The following is a 25,627-nucleotide window of genomic DNA, read 5'->3' as shown; positions in this document are numbered from 1 at the left end:
ATGGTTTTCAGAGAAGGAGGAGGAAAGGCTGGACCGGGGAAATGCTACGTGTCTGTGCTCATTTTACACTCGCTCTTCTCTGTATCTATACTCCTAAGCAACTGATCACACTTTAATCAGTGTACACATTCCGGTCAGCCGTCTGAAGACGAGGAATCCACACAGCTCCAGGAACACAGCAGAAATACAGCATGTCAGGAAACAAGAATCAGCGGACGGTAAGATGACTGCTGTTCTATAACTTTGGGCAGTTAGAAACAGTTTGGGGACCCCTATATCGCTCAACTTCAAACTGTTACGTTTACGTTTGTGAAAAGTTTAATAAACTGCAATGGAAATGATTGAAAGCGCACGACAGTGATCCGAACACAGATGTATATATATAGATTTATGTAAATAGTATTTTGCTTCAGTGTGTATGTCCAAATCCTTTTCAGACAGACATAATTTAGCTTTTTTTTAAAATACATAATTACCAGATTGCTGCAAATATTAACAATGTGAGACTTTTATTACCTAAAACATTTAATTGAGTTAATGTATTTTATTTTATTTTTATTGTGCAGGAAGTATATATGCAATTGTTATATTTTATATCAGAGTCACAATCCAAAATACATCAAGGATTTGATCAAGTGGGATACACACGTTGTATACTACTTTTGATTAAAGAGCATTTTGATTCTGCTTTTTGGGTGATTGCCAATATCAAAGAGTAGGCATAAAAACACATTTTAATTGTGAAAAGATTTTCATGTGTTACTTTTTACAAACCTTATCCTAATACCAATGTTCAAAAATTTAATACAGTATTGCTGTGGTATATGTACAAGTAATGAAAGTCTGTGTGTGCTCTGACCGTATGTGGTGTAAAACACAACAGTATAGCAAAAGTCTAGAAAAGTGGTGAAGCACAAAAAAGAAAATAGATAGGTAGTATTGTAAAACATGCAAAAACCAATTTACCCTGCTATTTTTTTCTGGGGGTATACCCTCTCAGCCTCGTGTCCTACTTTGCCGTAGAAAATATGTGAGATATTCGAGATATCCTACAGCACTAAACAAACTTGAGTACCCGGCAAATGTCTCACACTCTTCACCTACTACACCCACAATATCTTACACTGTGATCTACACAGCACTTAGGTGTTCACTATGTAAATACCGTCTTTTGATTTGGGTGGAGTTTGACCGCTGGTATTGGTTTTTTTTCATGGACTAAATGTTCCTTTTCATAATAGTTCGTTATGAGAGCACTTGCGTGTGTGTCTCTGGAGTTTATGAAGCAAGGTGATTGTATGACTGCCCAGCAGTGTGTACATAGCACAGCAAGTCTGACTGACCTCAGTGAATGGAACCACTATTCCCTGCGCACCTCTGGCATTCCTGCCACTGTAATTTTTTTTTTTATTTTCACTGGAGAGCACCAGTGGTCAGTTCAGAACAGTTTAATTTCCTGGAGCCTGCACTTTTTTGGCAATGAAAAACAAGACCCGTTTAGAGACAATTAGTGGGGTTTATTATAGGTATAATAGTCACCTGGATTACCATTAATTGTTTAAAACACTAGCCATAAATGAATTAAGGTGAAAGTACATATCATTGTAGGCTACTTGTCAACATTTCTTATGCTAAGCACATTCTCTGTAGATGTGCAGTTTTTTTAGTTTGTAAAGGGGAGAGAAATTTCAGATTACCGATCACTCTTACTATGACTTCTACGTGTTAGGTAATATGTATGTTGTTTAGATTCCACCCAGTACAATATTCAGCAGCCTTCTGTGCACCTAAAGGTGGAATCAAACATACCTCACTCTCCACTGTGCTGTAATGTACTTGGTTTATTTGGTAAGGTCTAAAAATATATAAAGGTCACACTTTCTTTAATTACATCTGTTTCACATTTTCCCTTTTGCAATTAATTGACATTTATTTTCACATTGGATGTGCCCAAACTGGGCAATGTAGCTTAAACGAATGGCCATTTTCAACACAAGTAAAAAATAGCTAAATGTTTGTGTGTGTATATATATATAAATAAAATATCATACAAATACCAACATAAATATCTCTGTTTCTGCATTTTTGTCACTTCAAGTTAAGCAATTATAAAAATAAGGTCTTGATTGGGGCTATGAGGCTAAAATGACAGTTGTTGATGTCATGCGATTTTGCAATATTTTCATGTGTTGTGTAAATGTTTAACTGTCAATGCACATACAGGGGATTATGGATACTATAGAAAAAGAAAGTGCTTTTTGTAGAGGACAATACTTCAGTAACACTCTGTTTGTCTGGTTAGTATTAACTAGATGTATTCATTTACGCGAAATGTTATGCAAAGTAATGATTATGTGCACCTTGATCAGTGAAGCAGTCCAACCTAAGCTTTACAAGTTATGCCAGTATAATACTGTAGTGAATGTCTGATTGACATGCAACCAAAAATAAGTATTACTTCTGTTTTTTTTTTTATTTGTTTTTTTTATTAAGCCAGCAGGAAAGATTAACAGTTAATAACCCCCCCCCCCCCCAGCTCACCGCTCAGCTCACCGCTACCACCCCTGCGCTGACTCGGGAGGGGCGAAGACAAACACATGCTATCCTTCGAAGCATGTGCCATTTGCAGCCTGCTTTTTTACACACTGCAGACTCACCATGAAGCCACCCAGAGCTACAGCATGGGAGGACAATGCAGCCCTGGGCAGCTTACAGGGAAGCCAGCAGGCGCCCGACCTGACCACAGGGCTCTTGCAATTCAGTGCTGTTTCTGTGACAGATTAGGCTTGTCTTAAAACAGACATTGCTGGAGTAGTTTAAACTGCACTTCAGGACTGTGAACTTGTGGTTGGTAGTGCACAGGTGTAGAGGTGAGGCATTATAAACAATAGTCCAACAGCAGTTCATTGGTGAACAGTGAGGAACAGTGCAGTGCAGTCCAGGTTTGATGCTGGCTGAATAGCGACAGCTTCCGGATATTGAGCTGTCTACAAAGACAAACAAAACACGTAACGCTCCTTACTAATTATTTCCATTCTCTCAATGGATTCTTTCTGTAACCATAGCTAAGGAACAGATCATTGGGGCCACTTCCCCTAAATACCCTTTGTCACGCCCTCTTTCGGTGGCGCGGCCAATCACATCTCCTCCAATCCGTGACACGTCGCCTACTGCATTCAGGCGCGGACTTCTGATATCGTGGCCCCGCCCCCTTCCTGGATGTCCGGCTTCCGACTGACCTGGAATGAACTGTCCAACCATCCATTCCGGGTCGTTCTGCTCCGGCTATACAGTGTCCTCACAGGTCCGCAGGGAGATTGTTGATTAGGATTCATTCGCTGTTTGTCACAAGCATACTTAAAAATAATAAAAATGTCATAATCGTGAATTTTGTTTGCAGGAGAGGGTGATCACGTCTTTGTTGCCAGGATGCAGCACTAGACGTGTTTGTTTGTGTTATTTGTAGTTTTATTTACTTTTAAATAATGATGCCAATTTAAGAATAACATTTATTGGTATACTTTTTATTTAGTTTCTGGCCTCTGTCTTCTTCACCAGCCTCACACTCAGCTTCTTTGCTGCAGGACTCTGTAGCAGCAGAACTGTTTTCAGGGAGGACTGTGGAATTAAAGCCATATGGGTTTGCCCAAGCAGATTGTTCCACAAAGGTTAAGGTTACTGTGAACTTTCAACCTCAGGAAATGTATAGTTGGTTTCCAGTTTCTGTGTGGTGTTGGATGTGATGTCTTCTATGGACACATGTTAAGTAAATCATTGGGGCAGGCTTTTACTACATTGCACTTTGAGGCTTTTTTCACATCCATTTAAATTGATGTTTGATTTTTATTAAAATCATACAGTGCCTGACTACTAGGTACTATAGTTCTGCTTTGAGGGATTTAATGCATTTACATATGGAATTTCTGTTTTCTACCTAATGTACTTACTTAAAGAACTTGGTACAGCTCTGAAATATATCATTTATCTTAATTAATGTATAGGCTGATGTCTTGTTCAGATTTTCTGGTGGTGGCCCACCAAACTAGATTTCTAAACATGCAGCGCTAAAGTGTACAATACTGTATTTATTAACAAAAATAAAAAAAGACTAATACAGATGTTTTCAAACTGAACAAAAAAATCAATTGAAAAGTGCTTTTTATCTGAACTGTAACAGCAATTTATTTCAACAAGTTTGTATATGAATTTAGCATGAGGGTGAATGCTGACAAGGAAGAGAATTAAGGGTACGTCTCATCAATCGATATTTCTCAAAAAGAAAATTAAATAGAAAATGATGTTATTGCACAACATGACTTTTATTGTATATGCATTAAAGGAGAAAGGAAAAAGGCATTTAAAAAAATTAACATCAGACAAGGAATACTTGGACTGCTGGGGCTTTTGTTTGATATCATGGTGATCACGGGTAAGTCTCTGACATTACCGTGCAAATTAAATACTACATGTATGTATTAAATACTACATGTAGTATGCATGGTATAGTATCTAAATTAGCCAAGTACTGTGCACATATTTGAATGCATTCTTTGTTAGCAAATGGAGCATTAAATTTAGATATATTGTGCACGTTAGGCTCGCTACTTTACGTGCGCACTAACTCCAAATTTTCGTAAATGAGGCCCTCAGCGTGGATTGTTATATGATTGGTACCACAATGATCCATTTTCTACACTACTTGTCTTAAAATGCTACAAACGTAGATGTTTTCATGTATCCCTGGTTTGAGTAAATGGCAGCTATAAAAGGGCTCCTTTTAATAAGCGTAGCACAGACCCCTGAATTGTAATGCTGAATATGAGTTTGTGCCAGGCTAGGGAAATTCATACGGCAACACAGGCCAGTGTTGCCATATGAATGGACTGGCTTGTTTGCTGGATGATCCTGCCTATTCCTGGCTCTCTTCTGCAGTGTCTGTTCGAAATATGATGTGCTAATGTTAGGGAGTATATTAAATGTTTTATGAAATGTAGTCAGGTGCAATGGCACCCGATCACATCGCTGTAATTATGAATCTCTCTGTTTCACGTCTTTTAAAAGCTGTAGTGTCCCGCAGTCCTGTTCAGTTGTAAAGTGTACAATCCATAGGAAATGAGTAAAACAGTAGTGATAGAGAGCTGTTTCAGACTGACAGAGAGCAGCCTCTATGGTGGCCTGATGTTTTAGACAGAACTGGTCACAGTGAAGTTTACTGCTCTTCCATTCTTCCAGAGATGTTGACGTTTTGCACACTCTACTTTATCAAACCATCTTGTGGACAGTCAAGTGTTGGGCATCTGTGGAAATTGAAACCTCCAAACTCATTCATGTTTGATCAAATCTAGGCCCGCAGTGGTGAATAGCAGGAAAGGCTAGTGAATTGGCCAGCTGAGCAGCCAAGGTATTTTTAAAACACTATCGGGAAGCACAGTACCTTGAAGGCACCCACTGTAGTCTTTCACGTAATTCAGTGATTTGAGACAACATGAAAAGTATACTGTAGTTGTATGGAGTCATGGCCCTATCTTAATGGAAGTCCTCATCAGTGAATCCCAATTGGAAGTTCAGCAGGCCGGTGATGGAGCACAGGGCTGACCCCAGGAGACCTTTGTAAGATAGCAAAGAGGCAACCAGAACTAATGGCTTTCACACTGTATCTGTTTATTGGAACACCCATAACCATGAGCATTCCCTAATTTAGGAGCTGTACAAAAAAAAGCCCTACCTCCCATGTTGCTTTTGTTGACCCTAGGAATACCAGCAGCCCCACATCCTGTGATCTCAGAGTGCAGTTTGGAAGATATGGGGTCAGTAACTCCAGCAAATAACTAGGTGCTAATCCATTCAGGGCCTTGTAAGTTAACAGCAAAATCTTAAAATCAATTCTGTACTGCACAGGGAGCCAGTGTAAAGATGCCAAAACAGGGGTAATATGTTCACTTCTCCTGGTTTTAATCAGAATTCTAGCGGCGATATTTTGAACAATCTGCACGAGGGATACAACACATTCTGGGACACCAGAAAAAAGTCCATTACAATAATCAATTCTAGATGAAACAAAGGCATGCATTAGATACGGAAATAATTGGTCTAAATTTGGCTATATTTCTGAAATGGTAAAAAGATACTTTAGTATCTTCCTGAATATGTGTCTCAAATGATAGATTAGGACCAAAGATGATAGTTTTTTTGATGAGAGACTGCAAGGGTTGAGCTCTTGTAATCCCACATTTCCTTTTAGTTGGTTCTCTGATCCCACTAGCATAACCTTTTTATCTGAACTCAACATTAGAACATTCTGTGACATCCAATGCTTGAAGTCTGTAAGAAAAGTAGCTAATAACACCCAGGCAGAAGAAATTCCTGGCTTTAGAGACTAATATAGCTGGGTATCATCAGCATAGCAGTGGAAGTTCAGTCCTTGTCTGCGCATAATGTCACCTAACGGTAGCATATATAATGAAAACGGCAAGGCACCTAGAACTGAGCCCTGTGGAACACCACAGACAACTTCCGATAATGCACATTTTACCTCCCAATAGAGACAGTCAGAAACCAGAAAGATAAGATTTGAACTAGGGTAGGACAAGGCCAGATAGTCCTGCTGTGGTTTCAAGACGATTCAGAGGGATGGAATGGCCTACAGTATCAAAGGCAGAATATACCATTATACCAAATATACCATTAAGAGTTTGAAATGTTTGTAATTGAATTGCAACTCTCAAGAACCTTATCTGAGAATGGTAGGTTGGAGATTGGCCTATAGTTATTGAGGACTTTAGGGTCCAAATTGTGTTTTTTTAAGCGTATGCTTTTTTTTTAAGGTGGGTATTAATAACACCCAGAATGTCGTTTAATAGTTTTGTAGGAATAGGATCAAGACAGCATGCAGTAGCTCTCATATGTTGAACTAGCTCTGTCAGTTCTTGTAAGGTAATCAAAGAAAAAGCCCCCATAGTAGCCTTAATAGGTATAGTTGGTACAATTGTGCTGGAGGCCTCCTTAGTAGAAAGTGTCTGTGAAATCCCATTTCTGATGTCTAGTATTTTTTTTTTTTTTTAAATGCCAGAAGTCATTGCAGCTGTGAGAGGAGCCAATGTCAAGGGTGGTCTATTAGGGGAAGGATTAATTAATTTATCTAGGGTAGCAAAAAGAAATTTGATTTATTTTTATTTGTTGCAATTAAATAAGAATAATGTGATGATGTGATGAAGAGCTTTCCTGTATTTAACCAGGTGGCCCTTCCATGTGATGTAATGAACGTGCAATTTAGATTCCCTATTTTACGACCCTCATATTTCATTTTACAGGTTGTATCATTGAATCTTATTTTAAAAGACACTCTCCAAGTTTTTATTGACGCTACAGTATCTAAGAGACCAGTCAAGGTGGTGTTGTAGATATTAACCAGCTCGTCTACTGTTGAAGACTCAGAGAGTAGTAATGAGCTCAAGACATCAGAAAGCTTAACAGCAGTTGAAGAATGAATTACCCAGGATTTAAGTGTACGGTCCACGGTCTTTGTAGAGACTGGCAGATTCACCTCAAAAAGAATGGCAAGATGATCAGAAATGGTAAAATCTAGGGTTATGACGTTAACAGCTAAACCACGAGAAATGACCAGATCAAAAATATGGCCACAATTATGCGTAGGGCGTTTGACATGCAGGATATAATCTAAGGAATCCAGTAGCCTTAAAAATTCCAAGGAGTTAGAATCAGAATCATTGTCAGCATGAAGGTTAAAATCACCCAATAAAAGAATCCTATCATATTTAACTGTCAATATAGATAGCAAATCCCCACATTCTGCCAGAAATAGCGGGTTCGACTTAGGTGGTCGGTAAATAATTACAATATAAACAGGTAATGGACTGTTTAATGTCAAGGAGATTTCTAGAAAAAAAAAAAGAATGGTTAGGTGGAGAAGCCTCAATCAGGGAAACATTGTCATTCAGTCCAAGCCATGTTTCAGTCAAAGAGAGAATATCAATGTTGTAATCATGAGTAAAATCACTAATTAATGGAGCCTTATTAGACAGAGACCTGACATTAAATAAACTTAGGCCTAAATTGGTCCAATCAAGAGGATGCGATTGAGCTGAGGTAATAAGAATTTGACGAAGGTTACTGTAGCACACACCTATTAACTATCTTTAGGGCCTATGTGGAGATTTATTATTGGATGTTTCCTTTTACTCCTGAATTTAGGCCGGAGTTGACAGGTTACCTGTTCATGGTTATATTGTGAAACTGGTGTTTTAGGGTACTCTTGTTGAAAGTTGGATGAAACATCTCTGTCAGTATGATAATCTGCAATTTAGCTGAAATTGGTAGCAATGTGACACCTTAACCGGAAAGTCTACTTTCACTATACTAACTAATAATTTGTTTTATACCAGTTTATCACCTTAAAAAAAAAATCACCCTCCAGTTTCAGATAAAGTTGAGTTACCTGATCACCTCAAGTACCGAAACCTGTGGCTGCTCATCCAAAGTGCCTCTCTTTTCACTCACAGTGAAGATAAAGACTGTATTCTGGGCCATACTGGTGACCGTTTAATTCAGGTGTTTGTAGAGACAGGTTGACAAAATAAAGATAAGCAACTCAAGCAGAAAACTTTGTTTTGTTGAACAGAAGTAACCCCTTATATTAGTTTGCAGTACAAGTTAATCTGTGCTCTTTTACACTAGGGCTATCATCAAAATGTTACATGGAAGAAAAGAAAAAAGATGAAATAATATACCACAAATCAACCATATGACTATAGACACTATATATAGTGTCTGTGTGTGTGTGTGTGTGTGTGTGTACTACCTGTCAAAGATAACAATATATCTTCTGTAGATCTACCAATGTCACCTATGTTATACAGTGCTAAAAAGCTCGATCAACCTGTTGCAGTGCACTTCAACTCCTAAACCATAGCCTTGTGGATAAAGTCTTGCTCTTAGCCTCTCACTTACTTAGGTTCTCAAACTTTTTATGTTGACAGACCCCTTTTCAAATGCAATAATAATCATGCCCCCCCCCCCCCCCCCCCCCCCCCCCCACTAAATGGTAATAGTATTTGATATGTGGGTTGCACATAACGACGCACTGTTAATAGTGCTTTTAAGAAAAAGGGTATTTATTTTCAGATTTCAGATGGATGTTCCTGAATCTCACACCTGAGTGTCTATTTTTGCCATGATGGTTGACTCGTAAGTCATTCTCCACTTCCAATAGGGACCTAAACTTTGTCTTCATAGCTGCCATACCGGCTCTTCTTCTAGTTTTCCACTCAAGCCACAAGATGACAAGCTAAATTTTAAAATGGATTCCGAACCCAATCATATTCATCTGTGTTTATATGTTCAAAGTAAACACTGAAGTTCTCTGCCAGTGTTGAAAAGTGAGTAATGATCCTCTCTTTCACACACTCAACTGTCATGTTTGTATCCAGAAATTCAGTCAGTAGTGGGAACATATCTGAGACTCCATTGCTCAGTCTAGTTTTCCAAATTTCTATTTTCTTCCTCACTCTCCTCAAGCATGGTTGTCTTGCCCCATTGTGTGGATAGGGTCAGAGCATTTAATAGGATAAAAATGTCTGCCAGATGTGGAAGCTTCGATATCCATAATGGGTCAGAAAGGTTTTTGGCTAATGTAGGATTGTGCACAGAAAGAAAAGCCAGGGGACTCCCGAGTGGCGCATCCAGTAAAGGTACTCTGCGTGGAGTCACCAGCTGGCATTCAGCCATCCCCACTACACATTCACCGTCAGGAATACCACGCTGTGTAAACAGAAAGAGTAGATTGGCATGTTTTACTCAGTAGGCAAGCAGACGTGGGGTGAGAATTTCTTCCCCATTGTAATATTTTGCGGAACCCCTGGGCACTGCGGACCACAGTTTGAGAACCAACACGTGCTTTTAGGATTGGAACTCCATCTCAGAACTCTCTTTGTCATAGTGCTCTTAAAGCATTCACCTGTAAGTCACTGTGCAGCTTCAGGGGTGGAAATCGACGGTATTTACATCGCAATTAGTAAAACCTGAAATGGACCAAACTGCTGTGCATTATTTCTAGCCCTGCAGTGAATATACAATGTAATAATAATTTAAAAAAAGTATAGAAATAAAAATTGCTACACAAATCGCAAGTTTTGCTATGCAAATTACATTTTGAGTCGCAGAATTACAATACAAATAAAAAAGTTATTCAAACTTAAACAACTGGCATCAGTCTACCTAGTTTTTTTCTACCATGCCGTCTGAAGAAGGCATAAGCCAAAACATAGCTAATTGTTAAAATAATAATTAGTTTATGAAATACTTTTCTTCATTAGAACACCTTAATAACACCTTATACTATTTTCCATATATATAATATTGTAATTGGAACATAAATCACGTTATGCTTTTTTGTAATAATAATAATAATAATAATAATAATAATAATAATAATAATAATAATAATTTTAAAAAGTCAGTCTTCCAGGATGCTAGTGTCACAGTAGCAACATTTTTTTTGTGACTTCTCAAAGCTGCCCTCTCCGTAAAACAGCCTTCTGTCTTGTTCCATGTCAAATGAAAAGTTCTCTGTCTGGTGAGTAATGGTCCTGAGAATCAGTGGCAATAAAGGCTCCTTGTGTATATATGAGGCGAAAGTGGGAAGGATTCTTTTTTTTGGAGGGGGTTGAGTCAGGAGAGGGAGAGTGCTGGAACTGCCACATCATCATTTGACTCCAGCACAGTACAGAGTCTGCTTTGTCAGGATACCCATTTGGAGGGGGACATGGCAAGTTATGTACTGTTCTTTCAACCCATGGCTTATTAATTAGCACTATGATGAACAAATAGAAATGTAGCTAAGTCAAAATAATACAGCCAGATATACAAACACCTTATCAAGTTTCAGAGAAAAGTGCATCAAATATCAGCTCAATTTTGAAGGAGCAGGAGGGCTTGCGTCTATTTGGTAAAGGCATCAAATTGCACTGGCAACAATGTTTGCTTTCTGAAAATGATTCCACAGGTAGCTAAACTGGGAGAATGTAGTAAATTGATGACATTTTAGTGTCACGGTTTTGGTGTAAAATGGTGTGTTTGAGCTTATTGTTTAGATCAGTTCTTTTTTAATCCATTCCTACCATACCTTCATTATTGAATTAAGCAGTCTAAGGTCTTTATTTGTTTAATTGAACTGTACATGTTTTCAAATAGGGACCTGGTTCTAACAAGATCCTGGATTGGAATGGACTGAAACACGGGTACTGCTGGTTTAAACGGCTAGGGCCTTTGCATTCATTTTAAACAAATTTAAATAAACGTTGGTTTAAATGAAGGTGATTTTGTTTTCAAAGTCACTGCCTTGTACAACAGTTAGTCTTGATGTTTAAGGTACAGTTATTATTTGTCGTAAGATACATTTGGATAAAGGAACCAACATGGTGTCTAGTGGCCTTTTTCTGTTTGTTGTTGGGGTTCAAATGAGCTCCATTGTTAAGTGTAAAAATGACACATTCTAGCTATAATTGCTTTCAAGTCCTTCAGTGACTTGACCATTTGTGTTGTACCAAGTACAGTTTTTACAGAGAAACGTGTTTCATGTGGTAGCTGTTAGCAGAGTCAGGGGCAGTAACACTACCCCTTCATATATAATTACAGGAATCACAAAGAAAAAGAAGGCTGTGCATTTAATAAAAAAAAAAGGCAAAGCTCAGGTTTCCTTTTACTGGTTAGTTATTGGAAACTTACGAAACGACAGGGTGTGTATTTTCTAAAGGCTTCACGATTGTCTCTCCTGTATTCTCATCATCACCTTTGTACTAGTTTCATGGTGCTTTGTCATTGTTGTTTTGAAAATTTAGAGGCTCCTTTAAGCCTCTTGTTTGTTCTATAATGCCATTGTGATTAAGGTAAATTTGATTTTTTTTATATTGAATATATTATATATACCCTTGCACTTAATTTAAATCAGCTCTCCAGTTCTACAAACCAGATGCATCGACCTCACAGGAATCAATAAACTATACAGATTAAAATTTAAAGCTGATGTCAGAATTACTTCATCTCCATTTTTTATTCATTGACGATGGAGGTTACAAGTAAAAATTAATGTGTTTTGTCCCCAAGCGACCGTTCTCAGCGTTTAGGTTATTACACATTCCCAGTGATACCTACACCCAAGTAATACAATTGTTCAGTGAAATACTGTAAACAAGACATCTCCATTTAATAAGTTACAAAAAAGTAGTTCTAAATGATACATTTCCTACCTAAATTAAAAATAAATGGGTTTTAAAACATTCTCTGATTTACCTCAATGGACTACAGTTTTAATCTGCCAGCATTTAGCTATATAAAGTACATCGTAGTTGATAAATAGTTCCTAATAATCATTTTAATAATACAATCCATTAATAAATACAGATGTTAGTATAGATTATATAGTGTGTCCAATTTATTTTAAATTAAATAACTGTACTAAAGCTATTAGTAAAGAAAATTAGTTAATCAATTCTTGCCAGTTTTTCACTGCTAATCTTCAATTCACCGAATTCTACTTTGAGAGGTTATATAAAGGAACAGTGAAATTGAAAGCATGTCAGCCGCAAGAATAAGATTCTACTGGTACTGGAAAGACGAGCCAAAACGTGACTCTTCTGGGAGTTTGTGCTCCCTGTATTTTTCATTGTCAACTATATTCCATCCTGAGCAGATGTATAGCATTGAAATATATACATCTGCCAGTTATTTGTTCACTAATTTATCTCTGAGAAAAAAATGGGATTAGTTCAAATTTCAAAGTATGATTTTATAATTTTAAAAGATTAAACCAGATTCAGCCCACTGATGTAAGCAATTCTGTATTGTGTACTTCACCAGTTATTTAGAGGCCAGGCAAGGGGCAGAACTTCTATAATAGTGTACCAGGATTCAGAGTGCTAAGGTGAGAGCCACTGTGGCCTTGATTACAGTTTTGTTTTAACGATACTGATAAAGTTGCACAATCGGCCATCTTACGGATTGATAATTATCTAGTAAGGCTGTGCGTGTGTTTCTGTAGTGTATTGTTTTTGAGTTTTTTTTTTTTTTTTTTAGTTTTTTATTTAATGCGGTTCAGTAAATCCATTCTCTGTCCATTAGCAAGCTTGCCAAGAATATTTATAATATACAGTGCTACAAAATGGAGCCTGAATAGGGAGGTGGTCTAATGACTGAAGGTATAAAGTTGAAACATTTGTCAATAATTTCTACTGTTAATTACTGGTATTTTAGTTTTCTTTTGTTCTAATTCATTGTTTTAGTTTATAATAGGTTTTTAATCTTAATCAAATTTGCAAATCACGTTGCATCACGTTGGATCTTGTATTAAAACATTTTATTCATATACTTTGGTAAACATGTATCACTGTTTACTATTTATGCAGATGTTAAAATGACCTCTTTTTTTTTCTATACGATCTGCTGGCCATAGAGAATGGTTGTCAGTTAAAAAAATGAATGAAGTCATCCCTGTAGGGCCAGGGCTGTCCAGACAATTAGGTCATCTAGGAGGAGATGAAAAGCATTTGGCCAAGAAAAGCATGTTGCTGTCCAGTACGGTCATTTCTAAGCATGTACAGCAGTTATTATTCTGGATACTGGCTGCTATAAGTAGCAGGTTGCAAAGTGCTTTTTTTCCTGGGGAATATAAAAAGGCGTGCATTTGTTTACCTTTGGTAGTACCTATAAAAATTACAGTAATGACAGCTACAGTAAATTTTATATATTTTTATATACAAATGTACAGTATATTCCTGAATGTTTCCGACCTAAAAAATTCTAATTAGGTAATATGATCTGGTCAGTCTTTGGATGCAAATCTTTTCTTGGTATTTGTGGTGGTGGAAAACTAAAACATCTAAATATCACATTCCAAAAAAAAAGAAAATCCTTTACTCCTGGAATATATACAAGTACCAATACATCAGTTATCACACAGCTTAATGGTGATTACTGGATGGTATTTGTTTTACTGTTTTTAGGAGTGATGGCACGACCGCTCCAGGAATTCAGTAATGGCCTAATTTTGGAGTTAAATTAGCTTTAGAAGAGGAAACTACTTTTAACCAGGGCCTGTAATGACCATTCTCCAATTTGTGTATCTATAATTTCAAACACTCAATGTTAATATAAAAAATATAGACACATGTTTAATGTCCATGGGGTAAATCCCCTCAAACAGCTACCTGAATTTTCCTAATAGTTTTAAAAAATAATAATTGACCCTGTTATTATGTGGTTATTCTTCATCATTATCACGGTTTCTGAAATATTGTGTGTTTTCCTTTCAGGATCTGCAGAGGTCTACCAATGTTGTGTACCAGGACCACCATGTGAGCAGGAGTAAGAGAGGGCAGGTGGTTGGCACCAGGGCAGGTTTCCGTGGATGTGTGGTCTGGCTGACTGGTAAGCAGACTGTCCTTTTGAACTGAACACCAGCTTGGACTCTGCTAGTGCCAGAAACAAATTGCAGTCTCAAATGAACCCCTTTATTTTCATTCAGTTCATGAGATTTTTTTTTATAAGGTATATGATTTTAAAAGTTTCAAATTAGTTAAACATTAGGATCCTAATAAATGGTGTAAAACAAACAAGGAACTACTCAAAATCCTATATAAGGGTTCCTTTTGTGCCTTTTGATTGGCTTCAGAGCCTTTGATATCAGTTTGAAAATGTTCTAGTGCAGTGCAACTTTTGACCTGCAGGTCTTTCGGGGGCTGGTAAGACAACCATTGGCTTTGCCCTTGAGGAATACTTGGTGTCCCACGCCATTCCCTCCTACTCTCTGGACGGGGACAACATTCGCCACGGACTCAACAAGAACCTAGGCTTCTCCACCACGGACCGCGAGGAAAACATTCGTCGAATCGCTGAGGTGGCAAAGCTGTTTGCGGACGCTGGTCTCGTTTGCATCACCAGCTTCATCTCGCCATACACCAAGGTAAGACTGAGGCAAGCCACAAAGAAGATCAAGTGTGCTGGGGTTCTATGATCCCTTGTATTGTTCTTCTCGAATGGATTTTAGGTGGTATGCTTTGAAATAGCACAGTAAAGCATGCCCTCGTAGCTCTGCTAGGAAACCTCAGTCCACACCTGAATATCCCCTGCTATTTATTCATGGGCCTCTCCCAGCAGAATCCCAGAAGGTTAGAACTGTGTGGGCGTTTTCGGATGTTGGTTGACTGGGAGCTGGGTTGAGACCTGTAACAAATGTATATCCAGTTCTCAAAGGCAGGACAAACAAATGAATTAATCCACTGCGCCACCAAGCCCCTTGGCATAAATTGACATGACGTCAGTTTAATGTTTCATCCGGATATGAAAACAAGCGCAAGGGTCCCTAACACCTTTAGCTCAGAAGAAAGAGGTGCCTCCAGCACCAGTACATTTCATCTCTTTAAAACAACACTATTTAATCCTCAGGACATGTTGAAGAAATCTGTTAATAGGATTTGGTTAAGTTAAACAAGGCTGCATGCAAACCGGATTATTCTAGTCATCACATATAAGCTGTGTAGCATAATAATTCCTCTGTTTCTTTCTAGGATCGTGCCGAAGCACGCAAGATTCTCGAGGCTGCAGGGCTGCCCTTCTTCGAGGTATTCGTGAACGCACCGCTGGATGTCTGTGAGAGTCGAGATGTCAAGGGTCTCTATAAGAAGGCACGTGCTGGAGAGATTAAAGGTACTTTTATTCAAATCGTTTCTTATACTTTTAACAGTGCTTGCCAGAAGCAATACATGTCAGCCATAACACCAATAGTTTGTAACATCGTAACTGCTGTTGAGCTACTATTGCCTCGTAGTACAGACCTGTTTCCATTTCCATACCATTGCAGTGGTTTTGCATTGTGATTGCAGATCATTATGACTGTGTCCCAGTCCTATCTCTGTAGAAGATAAATAAAAATTTAGAGTTGAGTTAAATGATATGAAGCTGGAATTGTGCTGCACAGAAATATTCTAATCCCAGTTCAATTTTGAAAGGTGTCGTATGACTGCAAAACTTGCCTGTAACTGTTCCTTTGCCCAGGTTTCACAGGCATTGATGCCGAGTATGAGAAGCCGGAGGCTCCAGAGCTGGTGCTGAAAACTGGCCAGGCGACAGTGAATGAGTGCATACAGCAGCTGGTGGGGCTGCTGCAGGAGCAGGTGTGCTTGTGCTTAAATTAGGTCTATAGATAACACTATGTAACACAATTTTTGTTCCTGGGTAGTAAGTGTTATTTCCTAATTGTTTATGCCTCAAAAGTATAGAAAATGGCTATTATTCCCCACAAACTTTGCTTTTGTGACCAGGACAGGTAAATTAAAAAATATCACTGTTTCCAAGGAGAAAACGGGCGAATTTGTGTCTTTTCGTTCACGTAAAGTCAGAAAAAAACAACATATGAATCCAAATTAACATGTATTTATACTAAAGTAATACAAAAATGACTACAAAAGATTTAGAAGTGAGTTGTTTTTCAAGATTTACGATTATACTGTAAATGTAATTATTATTAATTTATTTTATTTTATTGGTATGGATATTATTGCCCGAATACAGTCAATATACATTTTCTTCTGACAAACTGGCTCTCAAGTGCATCAATTTCTTTTTAGCAGTAGGAGAAATGCATTTTGTTGTAGTTGGGATGAGGAATGTGTTTTTTCCAGGGCCCAGCTGTTGCTGTAATAGATTATCAGCCATCCTGGTCTGTCCCCCTGAGGAGTTGCTTGGGCTGTTGATTCATCCCGTCTGTTTTTTTTTCTACAGAGTATTGTTCCTACTTCAATGATGGAGGAGGTGAAGGAGCTCTTTGTGCCAGAAAACAAGCTGGACTTGGCACAGGCTGGCGCCAAGACACTGCCCACACTCAAGATCACCCAGGTACAGCGAGACTTCTACTCGGGGCAGGGGGGTGTAGTCCCTCAACGGCATGAGCATTGCAGTTACAGTCAGGTCATTTATTTATTAATTTATTGCATTTATATAGTGCCTTTTATACAAAAGTATCGCAAAGCACTGCCCTTACTCACTGCATTTATATGTCAACAACAATGCATTGATCTACTATTGCATGATACTCCTTTCAAACTATATATAAAAGTGTTAACAATACAAAACAAGCAAATTATTTTCTCCAAATGTACTTATTTACCTCAACATGCTTCTGTTTGTACTATTTGGTGTGTATTTCCATAATCCACACCAAAGCCATTTAAGGTTTACATTAAAATTTCTCAATGGAGGATTGGTATATTTGTACAAGCTTGATTTGCCGTTAGGCCTTGTTACTCCAAAAAGGTATTGGCCCAGGTTATTATGATACGAAGAGAGGAAAAACACAAACATACTTATACTTAAAACTGTAACAGGGATAGATAAGTTATTTATAAAACTAAAGAAAATGTTTGGACAAGTCCCTGTCAGTCTATGTTTCACACAAGTAGGCCACCTTTCATAGATTGCAGGGAATGTTTATTTACATTTAAGCATGTGCCAGTTACATGAGAAATAACTCCTTGTAGCTTGTTCCATTGTCGAAAGAGGCACTGAACTGTACACAAAGAAAAAAAAAAATAGGGGCAGGAGCAGCTCAGAGGTTGAGGTTGAAATACAGGCTCTTTGTTTGGTGTCGGTCTTGCCGTCCAGCCCTGACGTCTCTGGGTCCTAAGGTCTGTTGTGTTGTCTTCAGCTCGATATGCAGTGGGTGCAGGTGCTGGCTGAAGGATGGGCGACGCCTCTGAAAGGCTTCATGAGGGAGAGAGAGTTCCTACAGGTCTTACACTTTGGCACATTATTAGATGGTAAGTGTTTTTTTTTTGGTTTGTTTGTTTTTATTTGTTTTTATTCCACCCAGTGTTGTCTGTCCACTAACAGTTGCTTTACAGGAGAAGAACTTCAGATATACTGCGGAAGACTACATTTTAGTTATATAGCAAAATAAATATAAAAATCTTACTTTGGGGGTGAAGAGGTATTATATATAAGTTTTCATTACCTGTTAATTAGCATGTGTTCTCTCTCTTCTATTCTTTTCTTCCTGGATCATATTCCAGCAATATCCTGTATTCACCTTTTTATTTAAACCATGCCTTATGTATTAGTTTCCTTACTTAAAAGTGACGTACCATTCATTCAGATTCTTAATCTAAAAATACTTTTGGCTATATTTATAAAAGTGCTATGGAACCCATAGATAAAGCATTGTGCACTGAAGCTTGTGCAACACTAATATGCTTCCCCAACTTGCTTCCCCACAATCATCATTGAAGATTTTTTTAATCTACAGTCAACTCTGCACAGCCCTCTACCAGAATTAATTATAGTGATTTATCTGATGATTTTATGTGAATATATATATTCAGCATGGCAATTCAACAGTATTTAATGACCACTTTTAGATGGTCCTTTGAGGTGTCATTATATTCAGGTTGGAAAACTTTTATTTATAATTTAACCATAATGGAGATTTCTCGCTAGCAAACTCAGGGTTCAAAAGCCTTGCAATTCCAGGAATATCTCCCTGTTTTCTGTAATGTGTTCAGGAAACAAGGCTTGATTTGGTAGCCATGAAGCCACTACTAGACTCTGAGGTAGTGTGGCCTGTGATAACAGGGTGTACCCCATGCAGGAGAAACAATCAACCTGTCTGTGCCCATCGTTCTGTCCGTGTCCTCGGAGAACAAGGAGAGTCTGGACGGCTGTGCTGCGTTAGCTCTGGAGTACGAAGGCCGCAAGGTGGCCATTCTCCGCAACCCTGAGTTCTATGAGCACAGGAAGGAGGAGCGATGTGCTCGTCAGTGGGGGACCGTCTGTGCCCAACACCCTCATATAAAGGTTTCAGTTACATTTTGTATTTTCCCCACTTTTTAAAGTTTTGAACTGACCTATTTTAAAGAACATAAAAAGGTAAAAAAAAAAAAAAAAATAGGGATCCACATATTTTATTTTATGGCAGATCTCAAATGGCTGAAATCATTTGTAGGACTTGGTTCTTAAACTACCATTTAAATATTGTAATACTCACAGCATTACAGGAAATGGAAGACCAATGAATTAAACAGATATGCTAGCATGGATATGGCACCATAGTACCGCAGTGTATCACAGTGTGTATTATTTCATACCATTAATATTAAACACTGGATCTGGAGCAGTGATTTACACATTGCTTTTTCACAGATGGTGATGGAGGGTGGTGATTGGCTAGTCGGTGGTGACCTGGAGGTGCTGGAGCGAATCAAATGGAACGATGGACTGGACCAGTATCGCCTGACTCCTACGGAACTCAAGCAGAAATTCAAGGAAATGAAAGCTGGTAAGGAATGCCATTTGATACACTGCCTTGAGTAACAATCGGGCTTCGTTCTTGTTTGGGATTTGCTGACAAAATCTTCTCTCCCCCTAGATGCTATTTTTGCTTTCCAGCTGCGTAACCCTGTCCACAACGGGCACGCCTTGCTGATGCAGGACACGAAGCGCCGGCTGCTGGAAAGGGGGTACAAGCGCCCGGTACTGCTCCTGCACCCCCTGGGTGGATGGACCAAGGATGACGACGTGCCCCTGGCCTGGCGCATGAAGCAGCATGCTGCAGTGCTGGAGGAGGGGGTTCTGGACCCCACCTCCACCATAGTGGCCATTTTCCCTTCACCCATGATGTATGCTGGACCTACAGAAGTAAGTGTCCTGGGTCCAAGTGCTGGTTAAAGCTGGTGAGGGGTTACTTTTGAAAGAAAATAATTTGTCAAAAAAAACTTCATTGAAATGTTACAGTATTACGAGATATCTCTGTCATTTTTAATATTCAACCATGGATTCTGAGGTAAAAATAGAAGGAAATAAGTAGTGGCCAAACATCAGTGTTGTGCCTCATAACACCCTGGAAAAAAGGCCAAGCTCTGCTGAACACCTGTGCATGAAGCGCTTCATTTTACCAGGTAATCCATACCATACACATTTATATACTGGTACATTGCCCATATATTGAGCTCCACATCTGCTAAGTACAGCAATTCAAAAAAAGCTGTTCAGTATGTTGACAGATCGCACACCTGACTCGGTGTGATTAGACTCAGAGAAGAAGGTTAAATCCTATCACAGATGATGAATAATGTCAACACAATGACATTAGCAGTGAAATGTCTAATGAAACCTAGTTGATTTGAAACAACTATTGAAAATTCTCCTTTGATTAAGTCTTTGCTAGATGTTTGTGATAAGTTAACTCCGAACAGGACACAACCCTCCCATTATTCCTAAAGAGACCTAGGCTTTTACTACTTTACAAACACACATAAGGACAAGTAAATGGCACATTCTTTGACTGAGAATGGCTCTTTTGGTTTTTTCCAGGTTCAGTGGCACTGCAGGGCACGGATGATTGCTGGAGCCAACTTCTACATCGTGGGTCGGGACCCGGCTGGAATGCCCCATCCCGAGACCAAGAAGGATATCTATGAGCCGACTCACGGAGCGAAGGTTCTGACCATGGCCCCGGGCCTCACCTCCGTGGAGATCATTCCCTTCAGAGTGGCTGCCTACAACAAAGCAAAGAAAGCAATGGACTTCTATGATAAAGAGCGGTAAGAAGACTGGCAGCTAAAAGCAATTCTTTGGGGTGAATTCATTTTTTCCTTCTCTGCGGGAGGCCTGCTGTCACAAAGTTTGAGAACCCCTGTGACAGGGTGCTCGTGTCACATGTGTGGCCAGCCGCTGCTTGAGCAATACAGAGAGACATGGGAGGTGGAGTTGAAACTCCAGTACAGGCGCGCAGGATTTATTAATACAAAAGTAAATAAACAAAGGGGCAATGTGACGTTACCAGCGATGGTAACGCACAGAGGACATACAGCAAATTGTGCAAAAGGCAAAATAAAACACAGTGCAAAAAATATAAATAAAAGGTGCCACACAGGGCAAGCGCTAGCCTTGTAAACGAGGCGTCCCGCTCCAGGATCGGGCTACACTACGTAACCCTCGCTATACATTACATGGGATCACTATCCCCTAAACTAACCTACTTACGAGCCAGTATTCATACAAGGACTCCTGCTGCTTCATACAACCTTGGCTAGGCATTGCCTTCACATGCACCGCTTGCAGCTTCAGGGTTGCGTAGCTGTCGTTCCTGCAGAGTGGACGCTCTCCTCCTGAGTATATGCAGCTGCCCTCTGTAGCATGGCTTTGCAGTCACCCAGAGCCATCTCCACTGGATGTTTTCAAACTGACAGACACTCGGTCGAGACCCACCCACCTGCTGATTGTGGACCGGCACAGCCAATCAACCACTGCCCCTCCTCTCAACCATACGCATCAGGCAGCGAAGTCTCAATCGAGTGCCTGGCTGTAAACAATCTATTAATCAAACAAATCCAAAAAAACACACAATAAACCCATTTCCACATATAAAATTACACCAACACTAATTCCCACCTGTGCAGAGCAATGGCCCTGTCACAACCCCTGATCCAGACGGATCCAGATATTAAGGTGTTTTTTTGTAGAGAGAGAAATACACTGAAAATACTTGCATGCACCGTATTATCGTGTGATAAACACCAACACAGACATGAGGATGTTAGCAGGACAAAAATAGTCTAAGTGTACCCAGAACAACTAAACTCTGGAAGTAGATATATTGTATATCTGAGATAGTAACTGAGTTTATTTGTGTGGGGTGGGACCTAATGTGAATGGGTGGCAATGTGAAAACAGTGGCACTGTATTATATAAATCTAAAAGCAAATTGTATGAAGCCAACTAATTACTGAACCGGTCCCTATATATTTGTATGGTGGTAAGGGGTTATGGTGTTGAGATCCCCATATCGTGCTCAGTACACGTCAATATATGCATGCTGTGTTTTCGTTTTGCAGACACAGTGAGTTTGACTTCATCTCAGGAACTCGCATGAGGAAGCTCGCTCGCGATGGTGAATACCCCCCTGATGGCTTCATGGCTCCCAAGGCGTGGAAAGTCCTGACCGAATACTATGTCTCTCTGGGAAAAGAGAACTAACGTTTCATTGTAACTGTAGGAAACACTGGTTGAATAGCTGATTTTATGCAACTGTACGTTATCATCTTAAAAAACATATAGATGACCAGTAAAGCTGTCCAATTGTATAGCAATATATAGGCTTGCTACTATTCGATTTTTATTTTTTTGCCAAATCAACGATTAATATTGATGTTTATTTTAGAAAGAATGTTTTCAATCTTTATTTTTCAATTCAATGGATACATCGACCTTTATGCTTTATAAAAAAAAAATACTTTTTATGCCATTGAGAAATGTCTCATTTAGCGAAGCCCCTTTATCAAATTCAACATGCAACAAAACCGTGGTTACCAACACTAACTGAAATAATGTGTGGTCACAGCAGAGCTGTACCTTGTAAAGATAAAGATCCCACACAAATTAAAATATTGTCTCAAAGAAACCGTAGAAAATGCAGCATATAAAAGTGTCTGACTTTTATAGCATTAAAAAATAATATGCACAGTACTCATTAAGTGTTTTCCTCTTGCGCCCCATTTTCAAATCAAACTAGTAACCGTCACCATATACCTAGCAAAAGCCTACCTCAATTTACCCACTAATTTCAAAGTAGGCGCTCTGAAAGAGAGGCGCTTGAGCTGGCAGATGAAAGTGCAGTCGGTACAGGTCTTGATGATTAACAGTCATTTAAACGAATGAGAACATTCTGGTGCTGCTTCAGTCAACGAGATCTGTCAGAACTGGGTGAAATGACAGTGACAGTGAAACTGTACTACCAGATCACTGAGATGATTGACAGCGACCCCTAGCTATTCAGAGTGGAACAGAGGCGGGACAGAGAGTAAGTATAAAAACTAAACCAATTATGAAAATAAAAAATAACGAGTGATTTTACCAATGTTTATCTCATCTTATATACTGGGACATTTATTTCAGTCGGACTCTCATTTTTTGGGAGTTTGAGCTTTAACAAGCTTTACTGATTAATATCGAAAAGTAGCAAGTCTAGCTATATATATATATATCTTCTTTTTGATTGTTTACCTGAATGTTACCTTCTCCAGCCTGTCATAGATAAGTGTGCATTTAGCACCCCGAGTGGTAGAGGCAGGTGGTACTAAACTTCAGAAGCCAGCTACTGCATGCAAAGGATCTGCAACAAATGCTCCCAATTTTAAGTGACCAAATTGAAAAATTTTACAATGCAAAATCATGAAGCAGGTCTGATTGCTCTGGTAGAATGCTTGTTTTTATCAGTTTGCCGCTTTTTATTTGTTTTCCTTATGACTTAAATCAAGTAACATAGGATCTTTTACAACTAGTTGCTTTTTGTCTGTCCAAAAAGCATGTGGCTTCAATCACCTACATTTTATATTGTAGGTATCAGCCAATTCAGTTCTTCTGAGACAATTGTTTTTCAGCTTAGGAAATGCTGGATTCTGCATTAGTAGAAAACAACAACTGTCACGAATCTCCTGTTAATACCAACAACTGGAGAAATAATTCTTGAATGCTTCAAGAACAACTTGATCCTAACACATATCAACAGCTGCCTGAAGGAAATGCCTTTCACTTTTTTAAAGTTGTCGGCAATTTTTTTAATCCGGTTTTTTCTCCCCAATTTATTATGTGTATCGTCATCTCACCTCTCGCAACCACCCTGCTGAAACGTGCTCCTGCCAATCTGTCATTTTTCACACTGCGGATCCACAGTGAGCCACCAGACCTGTAGTGCCAGAGGACAACTGGTGGCTCAACTGCAGAACCACAGACGCCCTGTTGGCCACAGGGGTCGCTGATGCACCGTGAACCGTGGACTCCCCTGCCGACCTAAGCCCTCCCAACCCCTAGGAACCCTCGGTCATGGTCAGATGTGACATAGCCTGGATTCGAACCTGCGATCTCCAGGCTATAGGGCGCATCCTGCACTCCATACTGAGTGCTTTTACTGGATGCGCCACTAGGAAGCACAATGCCTTTCACTTATTGTATTGCAGCTGACAATCTCGGCACAAGAGCCCACATTCTCTTCAAGTGCCTATTTTTGTAAACCCACACTGTTTTAAGTGTTAAAAGCCTGGTTTAGTGACCAAAATAAATGGCAGTACCTCAAATGTGCTAAACATTGCTGTGAAAGTTGTAGTGTGCCGTTTCCTTGCCGGACAACTTCTAGAAAAACATGTTACACTTTATTTGGGTGCTAGATAGGAAGAAGCCTGTGCAAATGTTATTAAAGATTGGTTTTATATTGTATGTTGGTCCAAGTGGCTATCAAGCCTTTTAATTATTAAAACATAAAACAGTACCAAACATTATTTGTGTAACATATTTATTAAAGTATTGAATACCAAACTTGTGCCTTAAATCAGTCTCTTAACATGTTTGAAAATGTGTATCATATTAGCCAGTGTTGTATATCCCATACAATATGATTTAGGTTTTAAAATAAAAGTTTATACAAAACAATCTGGTGTTGTTATTTAGTTCTAATAACAATGTTACAGAATGGACTAATTTTTCAGCTTCTCATTTTAAAACATAGTATTTTATATTGAATTTTAATGGGATTTTCCATTACTGTTGCCTTTTTTTGTGTAAGCTATATGGGTTCTTGGAGGTTTTTATTTTACTATTATAAGTTCTCTTCTGATGTGTCTACGCTTCACATCAAATAGCAGTGGGATGCACTTAAAACCTGCACATTGGACAGGAGACTGTTGAGTAACTAATCAGAATCGTAGACTTTGTTCAATGGCCATTAGTTGAGCCGAACTTCCCAAATAAATTGTAAAAGCACATTCCAATTTAACTGCAAAAGACAACATACACCGTAGAGGTTTAACTTGTTTTATTACTATCACAGCAGTATAATACAGACTGAAAACAAAAAAATATTAACTTTCACGTTACTTTTTTTTTTTTTTTTTTTTTTTTTTTTTTTTTAACATAACGGTATCCATTAAAATCTGATTTAAATTTGCAATGAACTTACAGTTCTTTATATTTTCACATTTTATATACATTCCCCATGTACCCCTGAAGAATTTAAATACATTTCATGTTGAAATGAGACAATATGGTGTTGTGATGAATTATTTGGATGATACAAGTTTTACACCAGTTACACTCCTCTAAATTCAATACTACCACAAAGCAAAGCAAATAGAAAGCACAAAAAACCCTTATTTTCCAGCAGTAATTCTCTTGTAATACAGTATATAATAGATCATACTGCTTTTCATTCAAAAGTAGCCAGGAACTACATAGCAAGTAATACACCACCAATCTTGCAAGTATTTCTGTAAAACACCTTTCCACTCTTTAGTGCAAATTGAGAGCTTATTTCTTTTATTATTAGCAGTTTTGTTCAGTTCACCAGTACTCTATGCTATAAATACTATTTTTAAAGATGGCTAAGTTTAACCATATTTATAATCTACAAAAGCCTATTTTTCTAAACCTAAGCACAACATTCAGGAACACTGAGTGTTAATGCTCTCTGAATCATCCATAACTGCTAAATACTCTGTGGTAAATTTAGAAATGCTAAGACACCTAATAGATTCAATAACAAACATTTGGACTAGAAGTCAAGGACATGAAAAAA

General features: G+C 38.6%; 1 protein-coding gene across 1 annotated transcript; it reads left to right on the top strand.

The window, feature by feature from the left end:
* Positions 1–22,231, top strand: LOC121322490 (bifunctional 3'-phosphoadenosine 5'-phosphosulfate synthase 2-like). Its single transcript, XM_041262557.1, has 12 exons — positions 1–218; positions 14,325–14,439; positions 14,739–14,974; positions 15,579–15,717; positions 16,066–16,184; positions 16,792–16,905; positions 17,714–17,825; positions 18,653–18,858; positions 19,204–19,339; positions 19,430–19,698; positions 20,374–20,603; positions 21,897–22,231. Exons 1-12 carry the CDS (start codon positions 192–194, stop codon positions 22,036–22,038), a joined length of 1,845 nt encoding a protein of 614 aa, XP_041118491.1. The 5' UTR covers positions 1–191; the 3' UTR covers positions 22,039–22,231.
* The last annotated feature ends 3,396 nt before the right edge of the window (positions 22,232–25,627 follow it).

This window comes from Polyodon spathula, chromosome 10 (genome assembly GCF_017654505.1).
Source record: "Polyodon spathula isolate WHYD16114869_AA chromosome 10, ASM1765450v1, whole genome shotgun sequence".
NCBI lineage: Eukaryota > Metazoa > Chordata > Actinopteri > Acipenseriformes > Polyodontidae > Polyodon > Polyodon spathula.
The sequence above is the reverse complement of the archived record's forward strand: the minus strand, read 5'-3'. Positions and strand labels throughout refer to the sequence as shown.

Bases quoted from the DNA above. Each gene is read 5' to 3' on its own strand.
- LOC121322490 (XM_041262557.1), top strand. From the start codon at position 192: ATGTCAGGAAACAAGAATCAGCGGACG. The intron at 14,975-15,578 runs GTAAGACTGAGG...GTTTCTTTCTAG, and splicing joins TCATCTCGCCATACACCAAG to GATCGTGCCGAAGCACGCAA. The intron at 16,185-16,791 runs GTGTGCTTGTGC...TTTTTTCTACAG, and splicing joins TGGGGCTGCTGCAGGAGCAG to AGTATTGTTCCTACTTCAAT.